Source organism: Hippopotamus amphibius, chromosome 5, assembly GCF_030028045.1.
Source record: "Hippopotamus amphibius kiboko isolate mHipAmp2 chromosome 5, mHipAmp2.hap2, whole genome shotgun sequence".
NCBI lineage: Eukaryota > Metazoa > Chordata > Mammalia > Artiodactyla > Hippopotamidae > Hippopotamus > Hippopotamus amphibius.
This window is the reverse complement of record NC_080190.1, coordinates 31,704,145-31,729,374: the sequence shown is the minus strand read 5'-3', so window position 1 is coordinate 31,729,374 and position 25,230 is coordinate 31,704,145. Positions and strand designations below refer to the sequence as shown.

Here is a 25,230-nt window from a genome sequence, read left to right as displayed (position 1 = left end):
GAGGTCCTGGGTTCCTGGGTGTGCAGGGGGTGCTGGAATGGGCGCTTATCCCTCTTTGTTCTGCACATGCTCTTACCTGGCTTTTACAGAGCAGTGTTCCCTGAACCACACCGGATAGTACTTTTCCAGGTCAGTTAAGCCATAAGCCGCTTTCCTGGCCCAGGTCTCTTAGGATTGTGGTCAGGCTTCCTCTGTTCCCTCCCTCCTACCTACTTTCCACTTCTTAATCCTTGAGCTGTGCCCGCCCGATACCCTCGTCTGTGTGGTGTCTTATTGACACGATGATCCTTTTCATTTTCTGCTCCTAGAGTCTCTCTCTTCAAGCAGCTGGGAGGGAGGCCGGTGGCCCCTCCATCCAGGACATTTCTAAAGTCTCTGCCTTTCTTCACGCCACAGAATTATGACAGCTGTTGCCTAGAGAGAACAGATTAAGTCCTAGACACCATAATAAACAGTTTTCATTCATTATCTCGGCTGTTCACGCAAATATATGTATTAAATGTTTACTAAGTGACATAAGCATTTCTTTGGTCCTGGAGATACAGCGGAAAAGAGGACAAAGTTCCTGTCCCCATGTGTAGCAGAAGGTGTTTAGCAGAAGAGTAGGAGAGAGGAAAAACAAATAAATATATAGCATACTTTCAGACAGGAGTAAGTGCTCCCAAGAGAATAAAGCAAGTTAAGGGCATAGGGATTGATAAGGTGCAGTCTTAAGGATTTCAGGGAAGACCTCATCTGAGGAGGGGCCTGAATGAAGGGAAGGAGTGAGCCCTGAGAACAACAGTGGGAAAAGCATTTCAGGCGGGAGGAACAGCAAGTACAAAGGAATGAGGTGAGCAAGAGGGAGAGCGGAGGAAACAAAGACAGAAAGGCAACCTGGCTCACATCCAGAGGGGTGTAGGAGGTGATGGTAAAGGCTCTGGATACAGTCTATGGGGCCACTGGAGGGAGTTGAGCTTATGAAGTTGGTATGATTTTTCCTGTTCTACAGGTGAAGGGTTGAGACTGAGAGGTCAAGCATCCTGTCCAAGGTCACCCAGTGAGAGGCAGATCCCAGGTTTGTACAGACTGAGTCCCACAGGACCCTGCCAGGATGCAGGACTCCAATGCTGACATCCCAAAGGCTGGCTGAGGGAGATGGGCTGCCGTCCTTCCACAGGTCCCTCCAATGCTCAGGCACAGGCTAACGCAGCCCCCAGTTACAAACCACGGGCAGGTGTGGGACGGCAGGTGTGGGATGGCAGGTGTGGGATGGCTGGGGCTCCTGGAGAGGATCTCAGGTTCCCTGTGGTGGGCAGGGTGGCAAAGGCTGAGCGTCACGGCAGATGGACCCAGGGAAGTGCTTATCTGGCACAACTGTCCCGGCGCCGCAGCCCACCCACTGTCAATGAATCAATTGAATCACTCAACTGAAAAATTAACTCAGACCCACAGAAGGTCACTGGGAGCTGCACACCCAGGGGTGAGGCTGTGGGGCACTGTCACCCTTACCCCAGCTCTGGGGGCCAAGCTCCAGCCTCTCCCGGGGGAAACTTCTGGGGGTTTCTCTGTGGGCAAACCTTCTCTCAGGCCTAATGCTTGTGCCTTGTCTGTTCTTCTGGGATTCATTTACTACGTTTTAATTACCCTTAGGATGTCCAAGGTCTGGCTGGGCCAGAGGGTGGCATAAAGTGACCCATACATGGACTTTGCCCTCAAGTAACTTAGAGTCCACACGGCTAGGAGAGGGGAGTCAGGTTCCTAGAGAACTGTAAGGCTGCACTGGGGCGAGAAGGCAGGATTTTTGGCTGTTACATTCACTGGGGCATCGTCAGTGCCTAGAATAGTGGCCGGCATATGGCAGGGGCTCAATAAATACCTATCCAATGAATGACTGCATTAGTGAGTGAATGGGGCGACCGTTAGGCTGAGCATGGAAGCAACGTGACTCTGGGGTATGGCTGTCAACCTCGACTGCACAAGGGAATCCCCTGGAGAGCTTTCCAATCTGATAACCGGTCCCACCCCCAGAGGTTCAGATTGGACTGGTCCGGGATTCTTCTTGTGAATTGGGAGCGTTAAAGCGCCTCAGGAGATTCTAGTGTGCAGCCTGGGCTGAGCTCGAGGATTCACCACAAAACGCTCTAAGAGCGTGGGAGGGCTGCTGCTTCAGTGACACCTGACAGGTCCCAGCCCCGGTGCTCTGTGTTCAGTGAGTGGGAGGAGTCTGTCCCCGTCCTCTGGCATCGTGCCCGCTGAGCCCACATTAAACACCTCCTTCCACAGTTCTCCCCATTTCTGCGTCCCTCCAGCACCTTCTTGGGGACTTCCCCCTTCCACAGCTGTCCCTTGATGCTGCTCCCCTCCTGACCTTACCCCACATTAAAGGGTTGATCAGCCCATCAATTAATTGTGTCCTAATCCAATCTTGGCTTGGTTGGAGAGAGGGCAGTAAATCCAGCTGGGTAATCATGCCCTGATATTTGTGTAGGGATAATTACTATCTCTCAGGCCTCACTTGGTGGCAAGATGAGATGAAAACCCGTAAAACACCGCTCGGGGCTGTGGCTCATTGTTTCTCGGCTACACAAGGCTGGCCATCAGCCAGTCAGCTCCACCAGCCCCTGCCCCTGGCACCAGCCCCAACCCTTCCCCTCCCATTCATGCAACTGACAGGGCTCAACAGTAGGGCAGCCTGGGGCTGGATTTTGGCTTGGGCTCAGCAACCAGGAGGGGCAACGTTACGGGTCTAGGGTAAAACAACCGTGTGTGTGTGTGTGTGTGTGTGTGTGTGTGTGTGTGTGTGTGTGAGCAGGGAAGGTGGTCCCTAAAGCCAGGTGATCACCTGCCTCCAGGGGGTAGGGAGGGTCCAGGATGGTGAACTCACAGGTCAGAACCACAGGGTGTTGTCCAGACCAACCCAAGAGGCTGCTGCCATCTGGAAGAGTCCAGTGCACATCCAACCTGGCCCCACAGGGATGCGAGGTCCTGCATCCTGCAGGAGGAAGCCGTGGCCTGGGACCCCAAGGGAGCAGAGTTCCACCTGTAGCCCCAAGAACACAGTCCCCCAACTCATGAAACACGGAGCACCAATCACGAGCCTGGCTCTCCACTAGGCTGGGAGGGCATCAGGCTGAGTAAGGCCATGGCAGGTGTTGATTAAAAGGATGGTTCTGGAGTCAAACACTTGGGTTTGAATCCTGGGACTTCTAAGTTGTGTGGCCTTGGGCAAGTCATGTGATCTCTTTGTGCCTCAGTCTCCTCAACTATAAAGAGGTCTGCACCAGTACCTACCTAATCGAGCTGTTGTGAGGCTTAAATGAGATGATTTATACAAAGTGCTTAGATCCTGGCCTGGCGTATACTCGATGCTACTGAAGTAGCGACTGTTATTATTGCTACTATTATGCAGCCTTGTGGGCATCAGTTTCCCTCAGTCATTCCTTGGTGTGTAGGACCTCGCTACTCAAAATGTGGTCCCTGGACCAGCAGCAGCATCATAGCCTAAAAGCATGTTAGTGTGTTAGATGCGGGATCTCAGGCCCCACCCAGGCCTGCTGAGGCAGAATCTGCATTCACACAAGAGCCCAAGTGACCGGGATGGTGCTCTGGGCTGTGACAGGCCCCAGGAACCCAAGGTCTGTCTTCCTCCAAGCTGTATCCCCAGCACCTAGCGCCTCCAGTCTGGCACGGAGTAGGTACTCGGCAGGAAAGTGGGGTGAAAGAATGAGCTCAGCTGAAAGCTATGGGGGCCCTTGAAGGATTTCAAAGCATTTTAGAAAGGCCCCCTGAAAGCATCATGGGGGCTATGGGCATGAGAAGTGCTGAGTGATTGAACCACCCAGGAGCTGGGGGAGAAGGGATGAGGGGTTAGTTAGGAGGACTGGGAAGCAGGGCACTCAGACTGGGAGGTGAAGAGGACATAAAGTCTGAGGGAGAGGACTGGTCTTCTACTCAAGGACTCCATCTCCAGGTCCAGGAGCCAGGAGGTGAGAAAAAGCTTCATGCAAAAGAGAAGGGGTCCTCCTGGGGGTGTCTCTGTTGGGACAGGGCAAGGTCCTGCAGGCAGCAGGGCCTGTGCCTGGGGAAGCAGTGACAGTAACCTAGTGCCGGGAGGAAGAAGGTGGGAGCCGGGGGAGGCCCGAGGCCCCCAGTGCTTACCGGAGAAGGCATTATTGGTGTTGAGGAAATAGATCTCCTCACGGCCATCCCCATCGATGTCGCAGGCTGTGACCCCGATGGCATTGCCCTGGCGGTCCCGCAGCGCATAGTAGGGGGAGCTGCGCTCGTCCACCGCGATATTCACCAGCCGCTTCTGGGCCCGGTCGTACTTCAGAACCAGGTTGGGGCCGTTGTACCTGGAGGAGGAAGGGGGAGGGGACGTTGGGGAGGAGCAGCTGGGCCCACCTTGTTCCACCCGACCAGAGCAGTGGGCTCAGAGTCCTCCCGGACAGTCAATGTGGGGACACAGCCCCAGAACATTCCCGGGGAACCACTGTTTCCCTGGGGAACCCTCGGCAGGCTTGCCTCTGGGTCCCCGGGTATTTGATGAGTGTCCCTGAATCAGATGTGGACCGAAGCAAAGTGGGAGTCAACAGGGCCCACATGGGATGCAATATAAGGAGCAAGGTGGTGGAGGGGAGTGGGCAGCCAGTGATAAACCCCTCACCATAGGCTTTGCTGAAGAAAACAAAAAACTCCCTGACGTTTATCTTGCCCATTTCAATGTAAAAGGCACTTTCATATTTATGATCTCATTAACTTAAATTTAACAGCAATCAGGTAGGCCTGGGAGCTGCATTATTAACCCATTTTGCAGATGAGGCAAATGATGAACTTCATCATGGAAAGTGAGGCTCAGAGAGGTTGAGTGCCCTTCCCGAGGTCACACAGCTAGTAAGCATCAGGTGCAGGGACTCAAACCCTGGTCCTCTCTGCTATCCCAAGGGCCCTAGGGTGAATGAGCCCTGGAAGCACAGAAGGCTTTGTCATTAAGGTTTGGCATTACTCTCTTGACAGAAAGTCCCAGCATTTAAACAGTAGTGTGAAATTAGCATCCCAGACAGGAGATTACAGATTCATCTAAAGTCATCAGGTGGACCTGCTGGATCTCTTTTTCTGCGAAACTCAAAGCAAGATTATTTGTTTATTTATTGGCTTCATTGTGCCTTCATTGCTGCACGTGGGCTTTCTCTAGTTGTGGTGAGCAGGGGCTACTCCTTGTTGCAGTGTATTGTGGGCTTCTCATTGTGGTGGGTTCTCTGGTTGCGAAGCACAGGCTCTAGGAACGCAGGCTCAGTAGTTGTGGCACATGGGTTTAGTTGCTCTGTGGCATGTGGGATCTTTCTGGACCAGGGAGTGAACCCATGTCCCCTGCATTGGCAGGCGACTTTTCAACCACTGCACCACCAGGGAAGTCTGCAAAAGATTAAAGAGCTCTCCAGTCCTCACCTCTCTCTTGTCTGACTCTTGTACAGCCACACAATCTCCTTGAGGCATGCTCTTGCCTCAGGGACTTCGCACTTGCTGTTCCCTCTGCCCAGGATGCTTTTCCTCCAGATATCCACATGGCTGTCTTCCTCCTTCATGTCCTTCAGGCTCTCACCCAATCGTCCCTTCTCTGTGAAGCCTTCCTTCCCACATTCCTGAAACTTGCAAACCCCGCCACCCTGCACCCCTCAGCCCTCAGCCCTGCTCTCCTCCCCAGCATTTACCACCACTGACAATTCTCTAGCTTCCAGTTTATCTCTTCTCCTCTGTCTGGTCCTGCTAGAATGTCAGCTCCACGGGGGCAGAACTTTTTGTCTGTTTTGTTCCCCAGGACCCAGCACAATGCCTGTCACACAATAGGTGCTCAATAAATCCTTGCTGATTGATTGAATGAGTGGATCCGCAGAGCCCATGTCTGAGTCATAAGGGCTTAGGTGTCCGGTGGTCAATTTCTTCCCACTGCCTTTCCACCTGGAGAAAGTGCCAAGGTCACCCCAGGCAGCCCAGCCAGGAACGTCTGGACCCCTCCCTCCTCCTGGAACACCTGCCAGGCTCTCCAAAGGAACCCCGCCAACCCCCATCCATTAGTCCCTGGGCGCCTGCCTTTGTTTAAACCTGAGCATGTACATCCTGAGTGAAGTTCAGCTGCCAGCCTCTGGACGGTCCCCGGCTGAGAACACTGCGGGGAGGGTGGAAAGAACTCTCCAAGGTCTTTGAGAGAAATCACTTCTCGCTTTCCTGAAACATATCCAATTTGGCCCTCTCCTTCGTCACCAAGATGCAGAGCCAGAGAAGTTTGGGGGCAGCTGAGTGACTGGCCAGGTGCCTTCTGGCATCTGCAGTGTGAGAAAGGGGAGACGGAGCTCACTGGGGGCTGAGTCAGCAACTGGTGATGGACGCTTGCGCCTTACACGCTTTGACGAAGAGTGTCTGAGGACTGCGTGTCGAGGGTGCGGCACGACATATGGGACGTGTGTAGGCCGCAGAGACAGAGCGCTTGGGTTCCAGCACTGTCAGCAGCGGGCTGCAGCCCCCGGGGACAGGGAGTGCCTTCTAGGTGCTCAATACTAGTCCTCAAAGCCTCCAGGTCGTCTGTTTACCAGCATTATCACTCCTCACAAGACAGCATGGTTCTGGGGCTGTAGGCCTTGCTATAAGCACTTTCCCAAGCATTGCCTCACCTGAGCCCCAGGAATCCTGGAAAGAAGGTAGAGAAGGCATTTTTCTAGAAAAAGAAACAGAGGGTCAGGGAGGCAAAGTGAGCTGTCCAAGGTTACACAGCTCGTACACGGCAGCACGAGGCTTCTAACTGTCTTCAGGTCTCACCCTGTGCTCTTTCCGCACTGCCTATGATACCAACACTCTGTGTTCTCTGCATTTTGTTTTTCTGGTGGCCTCTCCCAAAGTAGCGACATGGAAAATGCCCAAGAACTTCATGTAAAGTGGAGATAATAGCCCTACATTTCTACCGCACTTTACAGTTTATAAAACACACATTCTCTGCAGGTCTTGACTCTTCCAGAGATTAGTTTTGTGACCTTGGCTGGTCAGTTGCCTTCTCTAAGTTCTGAGTGTCTCTTCTGCAAAACGAGAGTTGGACTAAATCAGAGGGTCACAAAATGTGCGGGCAAATGTGGCCATGCGGGCGGGCCTCTGGGCTCCTCCTCTCAGTTTCACCCAGAGCGTTTCCATGTTGATGCATTTTATTTTATGCATTGCATCCCATAAAATGTTGTTTAAACAAGGGATTCCAGAGCCAGCGTTTAAAAGGCACGAGGCTAGAAGCTGTGCGAGAGCCCTTCTCGGTCTATTGCTCTTGAAATAGGGCCTTTAGTCTAACTCATCTCAGGAGATGGACAGGGCAGGTGTGGCCCCACCCCCCAGGCTATGGCTGAGGAGCCACCACATCAAGTCCAGCACTGACACCCCTCCTCGCAGCCCCTGTGCCCAATGTCTTTACCACCCTCAGGTGCCACTTCCCAGAGCGGGGAGGGATCATGGCCTCCGCAGCTATTGGTGGCTGGTCCTTTCACCCTGAATGTGGGGCGATCGATGGGCATGCACACAAGATCCCTGCTCCCATGGTGGTGGCCCTGGGAGAGGGGATGCCCCCGGATCTTCTCTTATTTCAAGAACTTGGGGGTGCTGGTCCCAGGGTACTCCCTAAGGGGTACAGAGGTGGGGGTGCTAGGCTGGCTCAAATCCTCCATCTGTTACAGAGTGAGCACATGCCACAGAGTCCTCCCCAAAACTACACAGCAGCCTGCGGCGAATCCTGACACTCGGGCCCCTTGCGTTCCACCAGCACCCCTGGGGACTACAGACATGAAGCCAGGCCAAGGGCTCCTAGGTAGGGGTCCCAGCAACCTGGGTAGCAAGGCGGGGGGCGGGGCATGGAGTCGCCATCCCTTCCTCCAACTGGGACTGCCCTGGGCTGGGTCTGCTGCACTGATACCCGAGCCTTTCACAATCTACCCCCAGGACAGCCAGGCTTATCCTCTCCCCCTCTTTTCCATGGGGCCCAACATTCCAGTTTGTTCCGTACCATCTGGCCCCCCCCATGTGGGACGTTCTCCCCGCCCTCTCCTCCTCCCACGGGGCCTGTCCCGGCTGCCTGGGCTAGATGTGATCTCCTCTTCTCTGGACACACATGGCGTTTTGCACCTCGCTTATTGCCACAAGGCAGAGTTGTTTGTGTTCCAACATCACGTCCCTTCATGAAAACATATGCTTCTTGAGCCCAGGAAACATGTGGATGCATCTCTGCGTTTGCTGTGCCTAGAGCCATGCTTGACAGAGAGAAGGTGCCCAGCAGGAGTCTGTCGTAAGAGTGAGTGAGTGAGCGAGCAAAGGAGAATAATCCCGGGCAGTACTCACAGAGCAGTCACCACGGGCCAGGCACCCTCTCGAGTGCTTTTTTTCATCCTCACAACAATCCTAGGATTTCACAGATGTGGAGTCCGAGGTTCAGGGGTTAGCCACAGTTACAAAGCCACCACGGTCCCTCTGGGGTGTCAGTTCCCACAAGCAGGAGTAGATGGACATGAAGGGCGTGGGATTTCACGATTCCTCTCTGTGACACCTGCCCAGGATTGTTGGGCACATCTAGAAATTCAGGAGGCTTTGAAGCTCAATTAAATAGGCTTAGGAAGTGGGACAGGGTCCCGTGTTCTTGAAAAGCAGCTGTGACTTCATAGGATCAAGGGCTGGGCCAGCAGGCACAAGTGATTGGCTCGGTGGAAATTTAAAAATCTGCTTGCAAGACCTCAGCAGAGCACAACCCATCCTTGTGTGAGTGCCGTCCAATTTTTGCGCCGGTCCACTGCTGTGGACAGGGAGGGGCCTTGGGGTCAGGCCAAGAAGAGCAGCGTGGGCGTGGGGTCCTGGGTCTGCCACTTCCTGGCTCTGACCTTGAGCTTGTCACTCAATCCCTCTAAGCTTCAGCTTCCTCATCTATAACTCTGTGAGGATAAGAGGATGTGTGTGTGATAACACTTGGTAATCTGTGAAGACACACAATTATAAGTTCTTATCATCATTTAAAAAAAAAAAAGCTGAGACACAATCTCTCACTCTCTAGCGTGATCAGTTTGAGTTTCCAAACACACACTAATATTTCTCATCCCCAAACATCCCACCCGTGATCTCTCATCTTCTGCTGGGATATTTCTTTATTTCCCTTTGTCACTAAACTCAAAACAGTTGTCTTCACAAGCACTCTCCACTTTCTCACCGCTCATTTACCCCACCCCAGTCCACATTCCACCCCCAACTCCAGCAAAGCCGGCCTTTGTGTGGTCATCGGTGGCTTTCGTGAGGTCACGAACACGGATGCCCTTTCTGTCCCATCTCTTGGGGACCCTCAGCTGTATCTGGCACGGTGGCCTGTGCTCTCAGCCACTTGCCTTTTAAAACACTCTGCTCTCAATGGACCTAGAGATTGTCATACTGAGTGAAGTAAGTCAGACAGAGAAAGACAAATATGGTACGATATCCCTTATATGCGGAATCTAGAAAGAGACAATACAAATGAACTTATTTACAAAACAGAAACAGATTCACAGACTCAGAGAATGAACTTATAGTTATGGGGGTGGGGTGGGGGAGTTGAGAGTGGGGGAAATGGATAGTTAGTGAGTTTGGGATTGACATGTTCACACTGCTATATTTACAGTGGATAACCAACAAGGACCTACTGTATAGCACAGGGAACTCTGCTCAATGTTATGTGGCAGCCTGGATGAGAGGGGAGTTTGGGGGAGAATGGATACATGCACGTATATGGCTGAGTCGCTTTGCTGTGCCCCTGAAACTAGAATCACAACATTGCTAATCAGCTATACTCCAATATAAAATAAAAAGTTAAAAAAAGGTAGAATTTGAGTTATACTATCAACCCTTCAAAATGTATGTGATTTTGGGGAAAAAATGTGTGAGCCTCAGTTTCCAGATGTATAAAATAAAAAATGATTTAAAAATAAAATAAAACGCTCTCTTCTCTTGGCTCTGAGGATGCCATCCTCCTCTGGTTTCCCTTCTTTCTCTCTGATACCCCCTCCTTTTCCTCTTTGTAGGTGCTTCCTCCTCTCTCTGCCTCTTAATGTTGGAGTCCCCAGGCCTGGCCCAGGGCCTCCTTCTCCTCCCTCTGTCCCCTTTCACTAGGGGATAATATCTGTTCCCATAACTGACAACTCCCAAATTTATATCTCCAACCCAAATCCCCAGTCCAAGCTCAGACTCATATATCCGACTGCCTATCTGACATCTCCCCCTGCACGCACCACAGTCATCTCCGATGGAACATGTCCAAAATGCAACTATTGATCACTCCTCCCCCCTCCTTCCTGTAATGGGCATCCAAGTACCAAAGCCAGAAAGCTGGTGTCAGCCTTGCTTCCCCCACCCCCTGTCTTCACATCTTATTCATCAGTCAATCCCGTCATCTCTACCTCTTAAAATATTTCAAATCCTTTCTCTTCTTTCCTCCTCCATTGCCACCATCTCTGGAGAGCCTCCTTTCTCTGCTTCCCCACTTCCCCCACCAATTGAATTCCCCCACACCATAGCCAGAGTCATCTTTTTAACACATAAATCAGATCAGCCATTCTCCTGCCTCAGACCCTGTGGTGGTTTTCCATTATGTCGGAATGAAACCCAGACCTTTATCACGCCTGGCCTGGGAGCCTACTCGGTCTGCTGCCTGCCTTGCTGACCTCCTCCAGCCACACCAGCTCCCTTTCAGCTCCTAATGGTCCAGCAGGCATGGTCCCAGCCCTCTGACCAGAATATTCTCCCTCCTCCTCCCTCCAGGGCCGGCTTCTTCTCATCCTTTAGGTCTCACCTTGAAAGGCATCTCAGAGACACCTTCCCCTCATCTGTATTCCAGCCACTGCATCCTCTGTCCTACTCTGGTTTGGTTACCTATTTATTGCCCATTTCTCCCAGTGAACCTTAAGCTTCAGGAGGGCAGGGACTGTGTCTGCTGCAGTCACTTCTGTCTCCTCATCACCTAGGGCATAATAGGCACTTGATACATACTTGTAGAGTGAACGAAAGAGAAGGAGATTGTGGGAGGTACCAGATCATCACTGGGTGGCCGAGCAAAGTCAACTGAGCTACCAGTCTCTTGCTTGGTCTCTGACCCTCTACTTTCATTAGTCCCTGAGATATGCACAAACATGGTAATGACATGGAGGAGGCCAGGAGCTGCTGCTCTGGGTAAGGGTGAGAGCGAGTAACAAAAGTGTTACAGACAAAGACAGAGGACCAATCTTTTTCACTGTTGAGAATTGTTGACCTATGTGAAAAAATCACTTAGGCAGTTACATAAAGGGGAAGCCAGATGAAAGGATGTAATGATTATTGGGTACCTACCGTATTCTAGATACTGTGCTAAGTAGTTTACACAGGATATCTCATTGCACATAAACAGAAAAATTTCTAAAATTTGAAAAATATACTATTTTGAAAATTAAGAATAGGGAACTTTTTTCATTAAAAAGGAAAATAATGAAAAATATATAGCTATTCAACATTATAATCAAGGGAGAAATACAGGGAGACGAGACAGATGTATGTATAAATCTGAATGCAAGGGACTCCCCTGGTGGCTCAGTGGTTGAGAATCCGCCTGCCAGTACAGGGGATATGGGTTCAATCCTGGTCCAGGAAGATCCCACATACCGCGGAGCAACTAAGCCTGTGCGCCACAACTACTGAGCCTGCACTTTAGAGCCCACGAGCCTCAACTACTGAGCCCACATGCCACAGCTACTGAAGCCTGCGCGCTGTAGCAAGAGAAGCCACCACAATGAGAAGCTAGTGCACTGCAGCAAAGAGTAGCCTCCACTTACCGCAACTAGAGAAAGCCCACATGCATCAACGAAGACCCAATGCAGCCAAAAAAGAAAAAAGAAAAATCTGAATGCAAGAGAGAGACACACAAGAATATGCAAAAATGGAAACTGACGGGCAGTGAAGCCCTGAGCATAGAGAGAAAAACACTGTAAACACAGATAAAGAGATTGGGCCGTAAAGACACTGAGACACACAGAAGGGAGGATACGCAGACCTAAGGACAAATAAAGAGACTCCTGGAAAGATGTAAAGTCGTGGAAATATCATCAGGGCTCTGAAATATTATCATAGAGAAACAACTCATCTTGTGGCCTTTCTGGGCATTTCCTTCAAAGGTTTTTAAAGATGTGTGGCATTTTCAGAACTATGCCATAGGGGATATTTTACTCTTGGTGACTTCAATACCCCTATTTTATAGATGAAGAGAGTGAATTTCAGAGTGATTTTCTGAAAGTCAAACAGCTAATCATTAGACAAAATACACTGAAAGACAAACTGATCCCTTAGTCTAAAGCAGGGATCAGCAAAACCGAGGCCTTTGGGGCAAGTCTGGCCTGCTGCCCATGTTCGTAAATAAAGTTTTGTTGGAACACAGACCCGCTCATTCGTGTACCTGTTTTCTGTGGCTGCTTTTCCTATACAACAGAGCTGAGTAGTTGCAACACAGACTGTGTGGCCCAAAGATTGAGAATACTTACCATTTGGTTCTTTGCAGAAAAAGATTTTAAAGGCTTGTCAGCCTTATCTTATGGGTATATTACAAGTTCTAAGTGATTATTATCATAACAACACAAAATTAAAATAAGCTTTAGCAAAAATTAATTTGAGCTCAGTACTTGGGAATACACAGTTTTCTGAAACAAGTATTCAGGGAGAGTATAAGCTGAATGGAAGGCAGATGTTAGGTCGTAGAATGGAGATTGTGAGGCAAAATAATCTGCCAAAAAAGAGACTGAGAAGAGTTAAGTAAGATGAGAACAGTGTGCTGCACACGGGGGTTATCTAAGGTTAAGAAATGAGCCTGTGCCCTCTGATTGAGGGAACTGGTTAAAGGGAGGTGGTGGCTGATCTCCAGAGATGCCTGCCATCGTTTTCTTTCTTCTCTGTATGGACGTGTTACTCCACCCATCAAGAGGTGGAATCTATTTTGCCTTCCTTGACTCAGGGCTGCCTTTGTGACTTAACTCGATTGGCAGGATGTGAGCCGGTTCTGGGCCGAGCCTAAAGAGGCCTACCAACCTCCACGTTGTCTCCGGGGAGAGCCAGTCACCATGTAAGAAGTTTAAGCACTTTGAGACCACCATGCTCAGAGGAAGCCCAGTCTAGCCCCAGGGGGAGGCCACATGGAAGAGCACCGAGGCACCAGATAAATGAGCAAAGGCTCTGTGGGTTTACCAGCCCAGCCCAGCCCAGCTGACAGCTGAGTGCAGCTGAGTGGGTGACACCAGCTGATGTCACGCAGAGCCGAAGAACCCCCCAGCTGACCCTGCCCAAATTCCCGACCCACTGAATTGTGAGAAAAGATAACTTGTTTTTAACTAGCTACATTTTTGGACAAGAAAGTAGATAGCGATGACCTATCATTTCAGACCTAAGGGGAAGAGGAATTTATCCCTGGCAAGTAGGAAAAAACATTACTCATTAATCAGTAGAATTCTCTAAGATAGCCATTTCAGTTCCAGGAGGCAGGTCTCCCCAAGGGAGGCCTAGATCTATTGGGCTGACACTTGGATCTCAGAATATCTGAGGGTCTGTGCAGAGCCTGAGGGTGGAAGGGTAATGTGAAATACAAGGATTCCAGAAACCCCTGTCTTTCTACTCCTCCTTCGAATTCTTCTTTCTAGCCACATCTGTTTCCCATTTTGAAAGCACAACCTTGAACTTGGATCATTTCTTTAGAACTGTGTGTAGTGCTCTTTTTTCCTTTTTACAAATTTAATTCTTTGAAAGCCATTGAAGTTAAATAGGACCAGAAAACATATGGGAAGGCATTCCAACAGGAGACTCACAGACTGTATCCTAGAAGAGGACATATGCAGAGGCCAGGCGTTAGTTTAAAGGAATGGAGACTTTGTTAATGGGAAGTTTCTAGCCGTGATGAGAAATCTGGGGCTGGGGATTTTACAGGGGAGTAAATTGGATAAGTCTGGGAAGGGCATCCCAGGAAACAAACAAACAAAATAAATTTGATCCTGAACTAGAAGCTAACCAGGGTGGAGAAGACCCCCGCAAACACAGTGCAAAGAATAAGAAGGTAACTTTAAGATGAAGGATAAAAACCTTTTGTCCTAAGGGGTGGATGGTTTTTCAAGAAAGGGTTTGGCACCGAAAGGTCAGAATAATCTGCAGTGATGAGTGTCTGTGTTCTGTAAAAACTCCACTCAGACTGATTGATTTATGCCTTGTTCTAAAAAAGATCTGTGCTCAGCATGTGCTCTGTGCCCTTGGAATTTCTTATATTTTGATGAGCACGGAGGCACCCAGAAGGCAGAGGCTACTGTTTGCAGCTCTATCCCCTCCATACCTAGGACGATGCCGGCAAAAGACAGGTCCTCCTCACTCGTGGGGTTGATGGTGATGGTGATGGTGATGGTGAAGACCATGACTCCATCCCTCCAGGCATGTTCATCTCAAGAAGAGAGGAAGACAAGGAGGCAGGAATTCCATAAACTATCAAAGGAGGGGTTCAGGTGACAGATGGAGGCTGGGTTAATCAGGATTCTTTGGTTGCAAGTGGTAAACACTCCACCTGAACTAACTGAAGAAAGTGTTGGCTCAGGTGTCCAACCTGCCAGAAGAGCAAGGGTACAGCAAGGCCTCGGGGTGCCTGGAGCCAGGGTTCTAACCAGGAGGGCTTCAGGACTTCCTCTCCCCTGGCCTCTCCCCTCCTCTCTGTTTTTTGGCCTCATCCTCTCACACCATCCTTCTTTGCAAGGCCTGACCTGGGTACACGTTCAGCCTCATGCCTCAGCTTCAGCATGGAGTGGAAAGGCTTGCTTTCCTCAGTTTCAGTGTGAAAACCCCAGGAAAGGGCCTTGATTAGCCCAGTTTGGGTCACTTGTCCATCCTCAGAGCCAGGATCTGTAGCCTACAGTTGATAGCCTTCCACTAGGACCAATGCTCATGAGAGCAGCATCTCAGGAGCCACGTATTTGCAGGCAAATAAGGGCCAGGAAGGATGAGCAGTGTGTCTGTATAGAGACAGTCACTCATCTGGGTTTGTACTTCTGGAGACAAGACTTGCCAGGGCCTACTGATGGAAGGCAGTGATTCCCTGGCACCACCAGCCCCGGTGTCCTCCAGATATACCTCAAGGTCCTCCCAATCCTTTCCAGAAGCTCCAGAAAGAGGTAAGCACAGAAGTGGAACGGTCATTTGACTCACTATGTTCTGGAAACAGGTCTGGTTCTTGGCCTCGTCCTCAGGCCTCTGCTCCAGGCAGCACTTCTGGTGACAGGAGGCAGGAGGCAGGAGGGCACTGAGAGTTGGCAGTGACAGCCCAGTGTGGGGCGTGGGTGGACACAACCCTGTGATCAACTTGTGGATTCAGACAGATCATGTTTAACTGCTGGGTCACAAAATCAATGTCCACTCAAGCTTTCTTTCCTTAATACTATAATTACCCTGAAGCTTTCGGCTAAAAAGTGTGTTGGTCTTCGTCTCAGTCTTTTGGTTAAGAAGGCGGGTCAATTTAGGGGCAGAGTATTGGGGTAAGTAGCCCACAGATGCTTCACTCATCCTTAAGAGTAAAAAAGATTAGCCAATCATTCCCCAGTGAGTTCATTCCCCCTTTCGGGATCCTCTTTCCAGATTGGGTATATTGTGAGGCACACGGTGGAATTCTCTGCTCAGAGAGACTCCAACTTAACATGGCAAATAAGGAGGGGCCCCAACCCCAAGATTTCAGAGGAGGACCGGTCACTTCTGCTGGGGTAGTCTTCATAAAGAAGGTTCATTTAATCTAGAACTTGAAGGATGTATAGAATTTTAATAGAAAATATATGATTTAGGCATTTACAAAAGACATAGTGTGAGCTATGAAGCAGATCAGAGAACAGAAAAGTGTGATTGGGGAATAGAGGGTAGACTAGCTGGATGGCACAGACGTGTGTTGGACAACCATGGAAAAGAGTAGAAGAAAGCTGGAAAGTACCCGGCAGTGCAGATGGTGGAAGACGTGACGTGGAAACCAAGAGTTTAGGTTTTATCTGGTAGGAAATGGGGAGCTGCTGAAGGATTCTGAACAGGATGTACCATTATATCAACGTACAGATTTGGAGAGCATCGTATGGTGGCTGTGTGCATGAAGGATTGGTCAGGGGAGAGAACTGTAAAAGCAGTGCAGAAGACGGAAATGTCCCTGAATTACTTCAAAAACTTCTTCTGAGCTAACTTGAGCGGGTTTCTGTTCCTTGAACACAGATGACTCCTAAGACAGAGCAGGGTCAAGAAGGCACAGAAATGGGGAAAGCGAGGGTTAAAACGAGAGGCGTGGCCAATAGTGCTAAATGCTCTCAAGAGGTCAAAAAGGCCAAGGTTTGGACCCGGAAAGTGGACTGGGCAATTTGGCAGCTGCTGGTAACTTTGAAGGAAGCTGTTCATTACAGAACAGCGAGGGGTCAGATTGAGGGCCTAGGAGAGAGGAGGGGCAGCAGAGCAGACACCTCACTGAGGACAGAGGGGCTCGGGAAGGCCTGGGATGCTGGCCAGAACACAGAGCGAAGGGATGGTATCACCAGGCTCTGAGGCCCGTGCGTGTTTGTGGGCAAGAGGAAAAGAGCCAGGAGGGCAGTGGATTTAGAGGGACACGGGCAAGAGGCACAGCAGGCGGAGGGGAACAGTCTAAGTGCCAGCAGATGGGTCAGGCCTGGGATTCAGAGAAGACAGGGAGCCTGGAAGGGTACGAAGGCAGGACGGGGTGGAAGAGAGTGGCTAGAGAGTCGCTGCCCGGAGACTTCAGTCGGCTCGTGGGTAAATAAGAGGTGAGGGCCTTGGCTAAGGAGCACACGGTCATTTTCCACAGTGAATGGGGCAGGCAGGGCGAGCCACCTCAGAGGGTGAAGTCGGACAACTTGAGGGGTGGTGAGAGGCCGGGGGCAGGACAGGATCTGTCTCTGAGGTTGCAGAGACGACACACGCGGGACCAGGAGCGGAGCAGTCACTGCAGGGAGGCTGGGACAGGGGCCCGGGAGCCAGCCTGCGGGGAGGCACAGGCCAAGGCGGAGACCAGGTGGGGGCAGGTGAGGACGCACGTCCAGGGTTTTAGATCCAGGATGGGGACTGCCTGCCTCTGGCCCTTTGGAGTGAGTGGGAGAAGGCGGTGGGAGCGTCTTCTCTTGGGAGTGAAGTGAGTTCTGTGGGGGCAACACGGGGCAGCAGAAAGCACGCTGGACCTGAAGTTAGAACAGAAAGGCTGAGAGGCAGTTCAGCTCCGTGGTGAGCAGCTGGGACCACCAGCCAGACGGCCCGAGGGCAGGTCCCTGCTCGCAACGCTCCAGCTGTGCGGGCGTCCTTGAACCAGTCACCCAGCCGGTCCGGGCCTCGGCTTCCTGACACCAGCTCCCCTGCCATGGGTCGTGCCGAGGATGAAGATAAAGCCTGTAGCAGTCAGTACGGTGCTGAGTGCTGAGCAAATGCTCTGCAAACACGAGTTAGTGAGTCTGTCTTCTCCCACCTACACTCAGTGCCTGACACATAATGGGAACTCGGTAACAATTTTTGAAAGAATGAATTATGATGATGATTACCTGTGTAGCCTTGAGCACAGAAGACTGTGAGCTCCAAGGAGCTCTAGACTGTATTTTATTCTTCTAGCCCCATCACAGTGTTTGATAAAGGAACCTGCTTACACACATTCGCAAGGATTCAGTTTCCTCACCTATATTGTGGGGCTAGTAATATTTGCTCTACCTCGAGGTGCGACGAGAGAACGTACACAAACTGTGACACAGCTGCAGGGTGTGCATGTGCACGTACACCCCCCCCCCACACACCCTCCCCCCCCCACACCCACACACACACATCCACACACACACACGATATATGGTTGTTGTCTGCAGCAGAGGCAGCCTCTTGAGCCCCCCCGCCCCGGGAGCCCTCACTCTTCTACTCTGTTTGACGGGAGCTGAATGATAGGCCCATTGAGCTGCAGGAATGCCCCATAAAACGGAGATGACAGGAATTTGCTGAGGGCCTGGTCAGAGGCAGCAATGGTTTTCTCCAGTGGGGAGGAGGTCCGGAGCCGGGCGCTGGACTGGGCGTGAGGTGTGCCTGGTGAGGGCAGAGGACAGACAGGTCTTGTCTGGTGAAAGGCAGGGCTGTCATGTGAAGACAAGGACCAGTGGGCTCCTCTTGGTCACGGCTCATGGGGGGATAGAGATGGCCATCTTCAGCTTGGAAAAGGTCCATCCTTCTAGCCCAGGGCTCTGTCCAGCCAGAGTCTTGGTCCAGGCTCCAGCTGGGTGCAGGCCCCTCTTCATGATGACGAGCTTCCCCCATGACGACTATCTACTTGGAACTGTGAATACCCGTCACTGCTGGAGGCCCCCACCCGTGCCCGACAGGATACAGGGGCCATCCATGTTGCCCCTGCTTTGCCTGCTGGGGTCTCCACTTGCTCTCTCCCGACCCTGTGGACGGTGTCGTTCTGCTTGCAGGTCTCCATTCCCTACGCACCTGGATATCCCTTCCCAGTGGGAAAATCAAGTTCCTTCCAGTTTTCCCTCATGCTGCAGCGAATCGGGGCAGGCCTGGTTGTGTCTTGTGAAACAATGGTTGGAGGAAGCAGCAAGAGCCTGCCAGTTGCTATGGAGTGTTAACTGATGAATTAAACTCTTCATTTTGATATGAAGGAAGCAGTCCTAGAAGAGACTCTTGCTTTAAAAAAATATAAAGCTGCCAACTATGAAAGGCGTTCGTTCAGAGGGGTCTTTGTTGCCAAGCTGGCTTGAATTCCCTTAGCCATGCATCAACACTAACCAGAATCTGGCTCTTGGAACAAACGTGCGTTAAAGTTTTAGGGATGGAAAATGTTGTGTGTTAAGTATTAGTGAGAAAGTATCAAATGTACCTAGATATTTATTCTTTAAAGTGCTTGTAGTTAAAACTTACCTACCAGACTGGCAATTCAAAATGAACAGTTATTTTAATTGCAAATGAAAGGTACATGACTATAACCTAAGATATTAAGTGACGCAGACATTTTACATTTGAACCATCCATCTAGATTAAAGACCATGCTGGAGCTGGCACCTCCTGGTTGCAGAGGACTCTCAGGTAGATAGATCCTTGCTGCTCTCAGTGGGGGTGGGGACAGTGGCATCAGCAACATTTGGGAGCATATTAAAAATTCAAAATCTCAGGCCTCCGATCTCTTGAGTCAGAATCTGCATTTTAATAAGATGCCGCAGTGATTCATGTGCACACTAGAGTCTGAGAAGGGCTGGTCTGGATCAGTGTTCCTCAAAGAGTAGCCTGGAGACCATTTATGTTGGAAACACCTGGAGAGCTCATTAAAAATGCAAATCCCTGAGCCCAGGGATCACCATTTCAAACAAACTCCCGGATGGTTTTTATGGTCACCAAACTGTGAGACCCAGCCCTAGTCCTTCCAGTTTCATCAAGATCCAGGAAGGACCAGTCGACACGCAGTGTTCTGAGTCCAGTACGAAGGATTTGGATGGATGTCACCTTTGCCATCTAGGGGTTTATGACAACATTGCTACAGCTGAACAGGTAGAGAGCAAGCTATGGTGTAAATACCTAGAAGGATTATATTATTGACGAATTCACAATGCATTTGAGTCTCCCAACCACACTGGTGGATATATGTCCTCCCTGAGGGTGAAGAATAACAGACACGTTGTCCTCATCCTTCCTAGCTCTTCTTCTGGAGCTGAATTGACTCCCACTCAAGGGACCATGCATTCTTTTGAGCTACCGAGCAGAGCCCAGCCCAGGGCTCAGCTACTTGAACATCCCGCTCCGAGCAGATGGGAAACCGGCGATTCATTTCATTAGCCTTTTCCTGTAAATCCTCCCCTCTCCTCCTCATGCCCACCACCCCTTCCCAGGGCCAGCAGGGCCTAGCCCTCTGCAGCTCTGCCCACGTTGTTCCCCACACACAGGTCAGGAAACGGTCAGATCAAGCCTAGGCATCTGCCAGCACTCAGCCCTTGGGGATGGCATGAGCGTTCTGCTTTTTCTTTTGATGTCTGCATCTGGTTCCTTCAGAAAGAGAGAGACACGAACCATAACACTGTCTTTTAGAGATAAGAGAAAACCAGTCAGCATCTTTTGAAATTCAATGTACAACACGTAGAGATGGGGCAGTGTGTGATGGGAGCCTGGCTGGAGGTCTCTCTTGACTCAGAGCTTCAATAAATGGCAAGGAGCCTGGCCCTCAACAGCGGTCCTTTAGTGGAACAGTACCTGGCTTGGGCTAACCTGGCCCAGATCCCTGGACTCAAAATACGGAACCTCATGGTCTCGGGGGGTGCGTGTGTGGTTCCTAGTGCTTTCTGGTTTACCTACACATTTGACTTAAGCCTCTCAGCAATCCAGTGGGGGTCATTATTTATCTCCTCTCCCCTTTAAATGCAAAACTAAGGTCAGGGGTTAATCATGTGCCCATCACACAGCTGGAAAGTGGCAGAGCTGGGTCTTGAGTCTGCTTCCTCTGATTCTAAATTCTAGTTTCTTTTTTACCCCACAACAAGGCCTTAGTTTTCTTCTATTCATGAACTAACATATTATTTTAACTAGACCAGGGATTCCTTCTGGCAAAGCTCTCTCCAAATTATACCAGGGAGTGCAGAACTAGTACGTGATAGCCTGTCAGCAGGTGTGGCAGCCAAAGAAGAGTGACTGCTTCCTTCCTTTGCGGCTCTGGTGAATTCTCGAAGGTGGAGGTGAAAAATCAATGCCAGATGGCTCTCGCAGAGAAGTCTCCATGGCCTGGCTGCTGAGGAACCACTGGGGGAAGAACGTCTTTGCAGCTGAGGAACGTGGCACAACCCGGCCGCACCCCAGACCACACAAGTCACGCGTGGCCGCACGGACCCGACCTGGCTCAGCTCCATGTTCCGTGTTCAAGGCTGACAGTGGAGTGAAACGAGGGAGGAGGGGCTCTCGTGAGAGCTGCATCCAGGAGGCATGACTACGTGTCTTGAGAGCCCCCTCCGGGCTTGGATGTGATGGTGATGAGGCTTGAGGGTGACAGCACAAGTAAGGCTCCTGTCCGCACAATCGTTGGACTCCACAGATAAACCCAGACCTGTTGTCAGAAATGACAATCTGGGTATTACAAATACCCGACTCAACGTTGTGATTGCCGGGGCTGAGCTTTGGGAGGAGAGTGGATACCTGAGCAGGACTCTACAGTCACTAGGAGATTCCACCCTTGGAAAGGTCCTTTTTTTTTTTTTTAAATAAATTTATTTATTTTATTTTTTATTTATTGGCTGCATTTGGTCTTCATTGCTGTTCATGGGCTTTCTGTAGTTGCAGAGAGCAGGGGCCACTCTTCACTGCAATGTGCTGGCTTCTTATTGCGGTGGCTTCTCTTGTTGCAGAGCACGGGCTCTAGGTGTGCAGGCTTCAGTAGTTGTGGCACGTGGGCTCAGTAGTTGTAGCTCACATGGGCTTAGTTGCTCTGCGACATGTGGATCTTCCCGGGTCAGGGCTCAAACCCATGTCCCCTGCGTTGGCAGGCGGATTGTTAACCACTACATCACCAGGGAAGCCCAACCCTTAGAAAGGTCTTGATGGAGCTGAAAGGACTCCTACAAAGCCTGCTTGCCTGCGTCCAGGAGTGAGGTGTGTGACTTTGATGTCTTGTTCCAAGGATTCTAGCACGTGTTCTCCGTGTCTGCCTCTGCGTGAGACGATCCCCATCTATAGAGCCTGCACTGGGACCCAACGGGGGCAGTGAGCCCCTGTATTAGTTTCCTGTGGCTGCTATAACAAATGTTACCACAGCCTGGGTGGCTTAAAACAGAAATGGATTCTCTCACAGTTCTGGAGTCCAGACATCCAAAATCAAGGTGTGGGCACGGCTGCACTCCTTCAAGCTCCAGGAGAGAGTCTCTGTCTTGCCTGTTCTAGTTCCTTGCAGCGGCTTGGCTTGTGGCTGCTTCCCTCTAACCTCTGCCTCCGAGGTCACATTACCGACTCCTCTTTCAAGCCCCCCCTCTGCCTCTTTCTTTTAAGGAAATGTGTGATTGCATTTAGGGCCCACCTGGATAATCAGGACCCGCTCTTCTCAGAATCTTTAACTTATTCACATATTTTCCTATGTAAAGTAATGCTCACAAGATCCAGGCCCTAGGCCGTGGGTGTATATTTGGGGGGTGGGGGTGGGAGGACACCATTCAACGCACTACAGCCCCCTCTGAATTAACTCTTATTTTCCCATAAGATGTACCAGTTAGGATGATACTAATAGTAGTGGGGGTGGGGGGAGGGGGGGCTACTAGGTGCTTCATATACATTAGTTCATTTACTCTTCCCAACAACACTGGAAGGTCAATACTTATATTCCCCAACGTAGAGAAAAACCAGAAGCTCTGAAGCCCATACTCCTTCAGCTTCACCAGAGGTTTCTGGTGTGTGTCCTGTGGGGCCTGAAGGTCCTCAAGGATGCCGGGGAAAAGAAGAGAGGGTGAGAACGGCTCTGGGTCTCGAATCCTCTTCCACCACAGCAGCCCCACTTTGGTCTGATTTAGAGGTTAGGAGACTGCAGATTTCTTTTTGCTCCAAACCACAGCTCTGCATTGCACTGCCTGGTATTGTTTGGGCATTGGCCCAGGTTCAGGAGCCTCACCTTTGGAGGCAGACACACCTGGGCTCCGTGTCTTTGGGCAAGTTACCTAACCTCTCTGAATGTCGTGTTTCTCATCTGTGCAGTGGAAATAGTAACAGCATCTACCTCAAAGAGTTGGAGTGAGAACTGGACGAGCTTATTTGTGCACTTATAATGCTTAAAAAGTGCTCACAGAGGGAGAGCTATTGGGACTTCCCTGGTGGTCCAGTGGTAAAGAAGCCGCCTTCCAATGCAGGAGACGTGGGTTCGATCCACGGTCAGAGAACTAAGATCCCACAGGCCTCGAGGCAACTAAGCCTGTGCACCACAACTACTGAGCTCTCATGCCTTAACTAGAGAGTCTGCGTGCTGCAAACTACAGACCCACATGCCCTGGAGCCTGAGTGCCGCAACTAGAGAAGAGAAAATCCCACACGCCACAACTAGAGAGAAGCCTGCGCACCACCATGAAAGATCCCGTGCACCACTAAGACCTGATGCAGCCAAAAATAAATTAAATAAGTAAATAATAAATAAATATTTCCTTTTTTTTAAGGGGAACTATTATTTTCGTCGTTATTGTCATTGACATGTGCATTTCTGTACGGATCAGTCCCCCTGACATGCAACCTAGGACCTCTTGAAAGCGAACATGTTTCTCTAGAACTGGTAGGTCCAGCTGCTTTCCCTCACTAGAGCTTCCAGAGGAGAGGGGTGGCACCTGGCCAGGACAATGACATGCAATAGCACTCTTCCTGGCTCACGTATGAGGACGTTGTCATCCACACTTCTGTCCAAAGGGTCCGAGTTCCAGTCGTGGCGAGGAATTCAAGGTGCAGCCATTGCCTCAGACAGGAGTCTCCAAAGAGGTTGCGAGGATGAAACTTGCAAAATCTGGGTCCTGGGGGGAAGGGTGGGACTTTCTTGACATCTTTGATAATCGCAAATGTTTATTTGCCGACATCTGTGGGATTCTAGGCGACCCTGTGGTAAGCAGCTGCTGCCTCAGTGGCCTCCTTGTAAGGCGTGACGTAAGTGGTGAGAAGGAAGCTTACCTGCCTCTGTGAAGGGCTTACGATTACATTTGCTTCCATTTGAATGAAACACGTGCGTTCCAGGAAGCAGGCTGACTGACACCAACCTCTTCAATATATTCCGATACAGCTGCTATAAGCGCAGGTTCTGATTGAATTTTAGAATGTGTCATTTAGCATTTATTGATTGCTTACTGCCTGCCAGGCAGTGGGCTAAGGATGTTACTTACATGTTCTCAAGTCCTGCCCCCGCCCCCATGAACCAATTTTCCCTTTTTACAGATGAGGCCCAGGAAGTCAAGGGACACTCCGAAGGTCACTTAGTTGTGAAGGGGCGGTGCTCGGTGCAGACTCAGTGCGCGTGAGCCTCTGGAGGCGGTGCTCTCACCGCCTCCCCGCCCCCCCCCCCCCCACCCCTGTGACAGCGCTCTAGGACCAGTGCTCTCGAGAAAGCATTCGAACTGCCTGCTCTTTCCCATCTTTATTTTGGATAGGACCTTCCCCTGATCATGTTATAGTAAACGTTATATTCAGTAATAGTGGTAATTAAGCAAGACTAAACAAACACTGCCACCCCCAACAAAACCCAAACTAACAAACAACAATTTTGCCTTTGGGTCAGATTCTCCTCTAAATCACAGAAATCTACGACGACGGGTTCACAAAAGGAACGAACACTAACACAGATCTACACTGTTTCTCTTAAGGAACGGTGGTGTGCCAGGGTGACAGACATGCTCTCAGCTGGAGGAGACAGGGCAGGGAGAACTTTGTGGAAAGTGCATTCTGAGAGGCAGAACACTAACTTTAAGGGAAGAGGCACTGCTCTGGGGCAGAGTAGGAAATGCTCCAAAAAGACCCCGGGGCAAGGGTGTGCCTGGCATTGGCGGGCTTTCTGCAGGGGCCAGTGGTAGGTTTTTTAGAATGAGGAAAGAGGTAACAAAATTGAGGGGTGGGGAGAGAGGGAGTAAGTGATAACAAAAAGAGTACGTTTTCACTGTGGCCCTGGGAAGGTGGGCTTGTTCCTACCAGCCCGGCAATATCTGTCAATCACAGAAGCAGCTGCCAATACTCATTGAATGCTTACAATGAGTTATGCACACTTTTGCTGAATGATCTCATTTAATCTTCACAACAACTCTAAAAGGTAGGAATTATTATTACCCTTATTTTACGGATGAGGAAACTAAGGCTCAGCAAAGTTAAGCAACTTGCCTGAAATTGCACAGCTGGAAAGTGGCAGAAACACATTTAAATCCAGGCCTGTGGGATCCTAGAGCTTGTGTTCTTACATAGCCTTCTTGCCTTTCACCTGCCTGGTCTCCCACACTCAGAAGGTGGTATCTTTTTGATGCGATGGGGGCTGTCTCCCTGCATGGGTTGTACTATTGCATTAGAGTGCTTCCACGTCCTTGAAGATGGGTTTAACATGTGTGAGGAGTCAAAGACACATTAGTGGGGTGATGGGGAGGACAGGGGAGGGGCTTAGAAACCTGAAGTGGCAATGACATTCGTTAGCCGTATTGTAACCTCTCGCCACTCCCTGTGTCACTCAGGAGAGATAGGTTT

General features: G+C 50.4%; 1 protein-coding gene across 2 annotated transcripts in view; it reads right to left on the bottom strand.

The window, feature by feature from the left end:
• The window catches only part of CRTAC1 (cartilage acidic protein 1), a 137,991-nt gene that overhangs the window by 48,204 nt on the left and 64,557 nt on the right, over window positions 1-25,230 (bottom strand). For both annotated transcript variants that reach the window (XM_057737034.1, XM_057737036.1), the window contains exon 3: window positions 4,141-4,337. In XM_057737034.1, coding sequence (XP_057593017.1) covers window positions 4,141-4,337 — 197 coding nt within the window. The remainder of the gene's footprint in view (window positions 1-4,140; window positions 4,338-25,230) is intronic.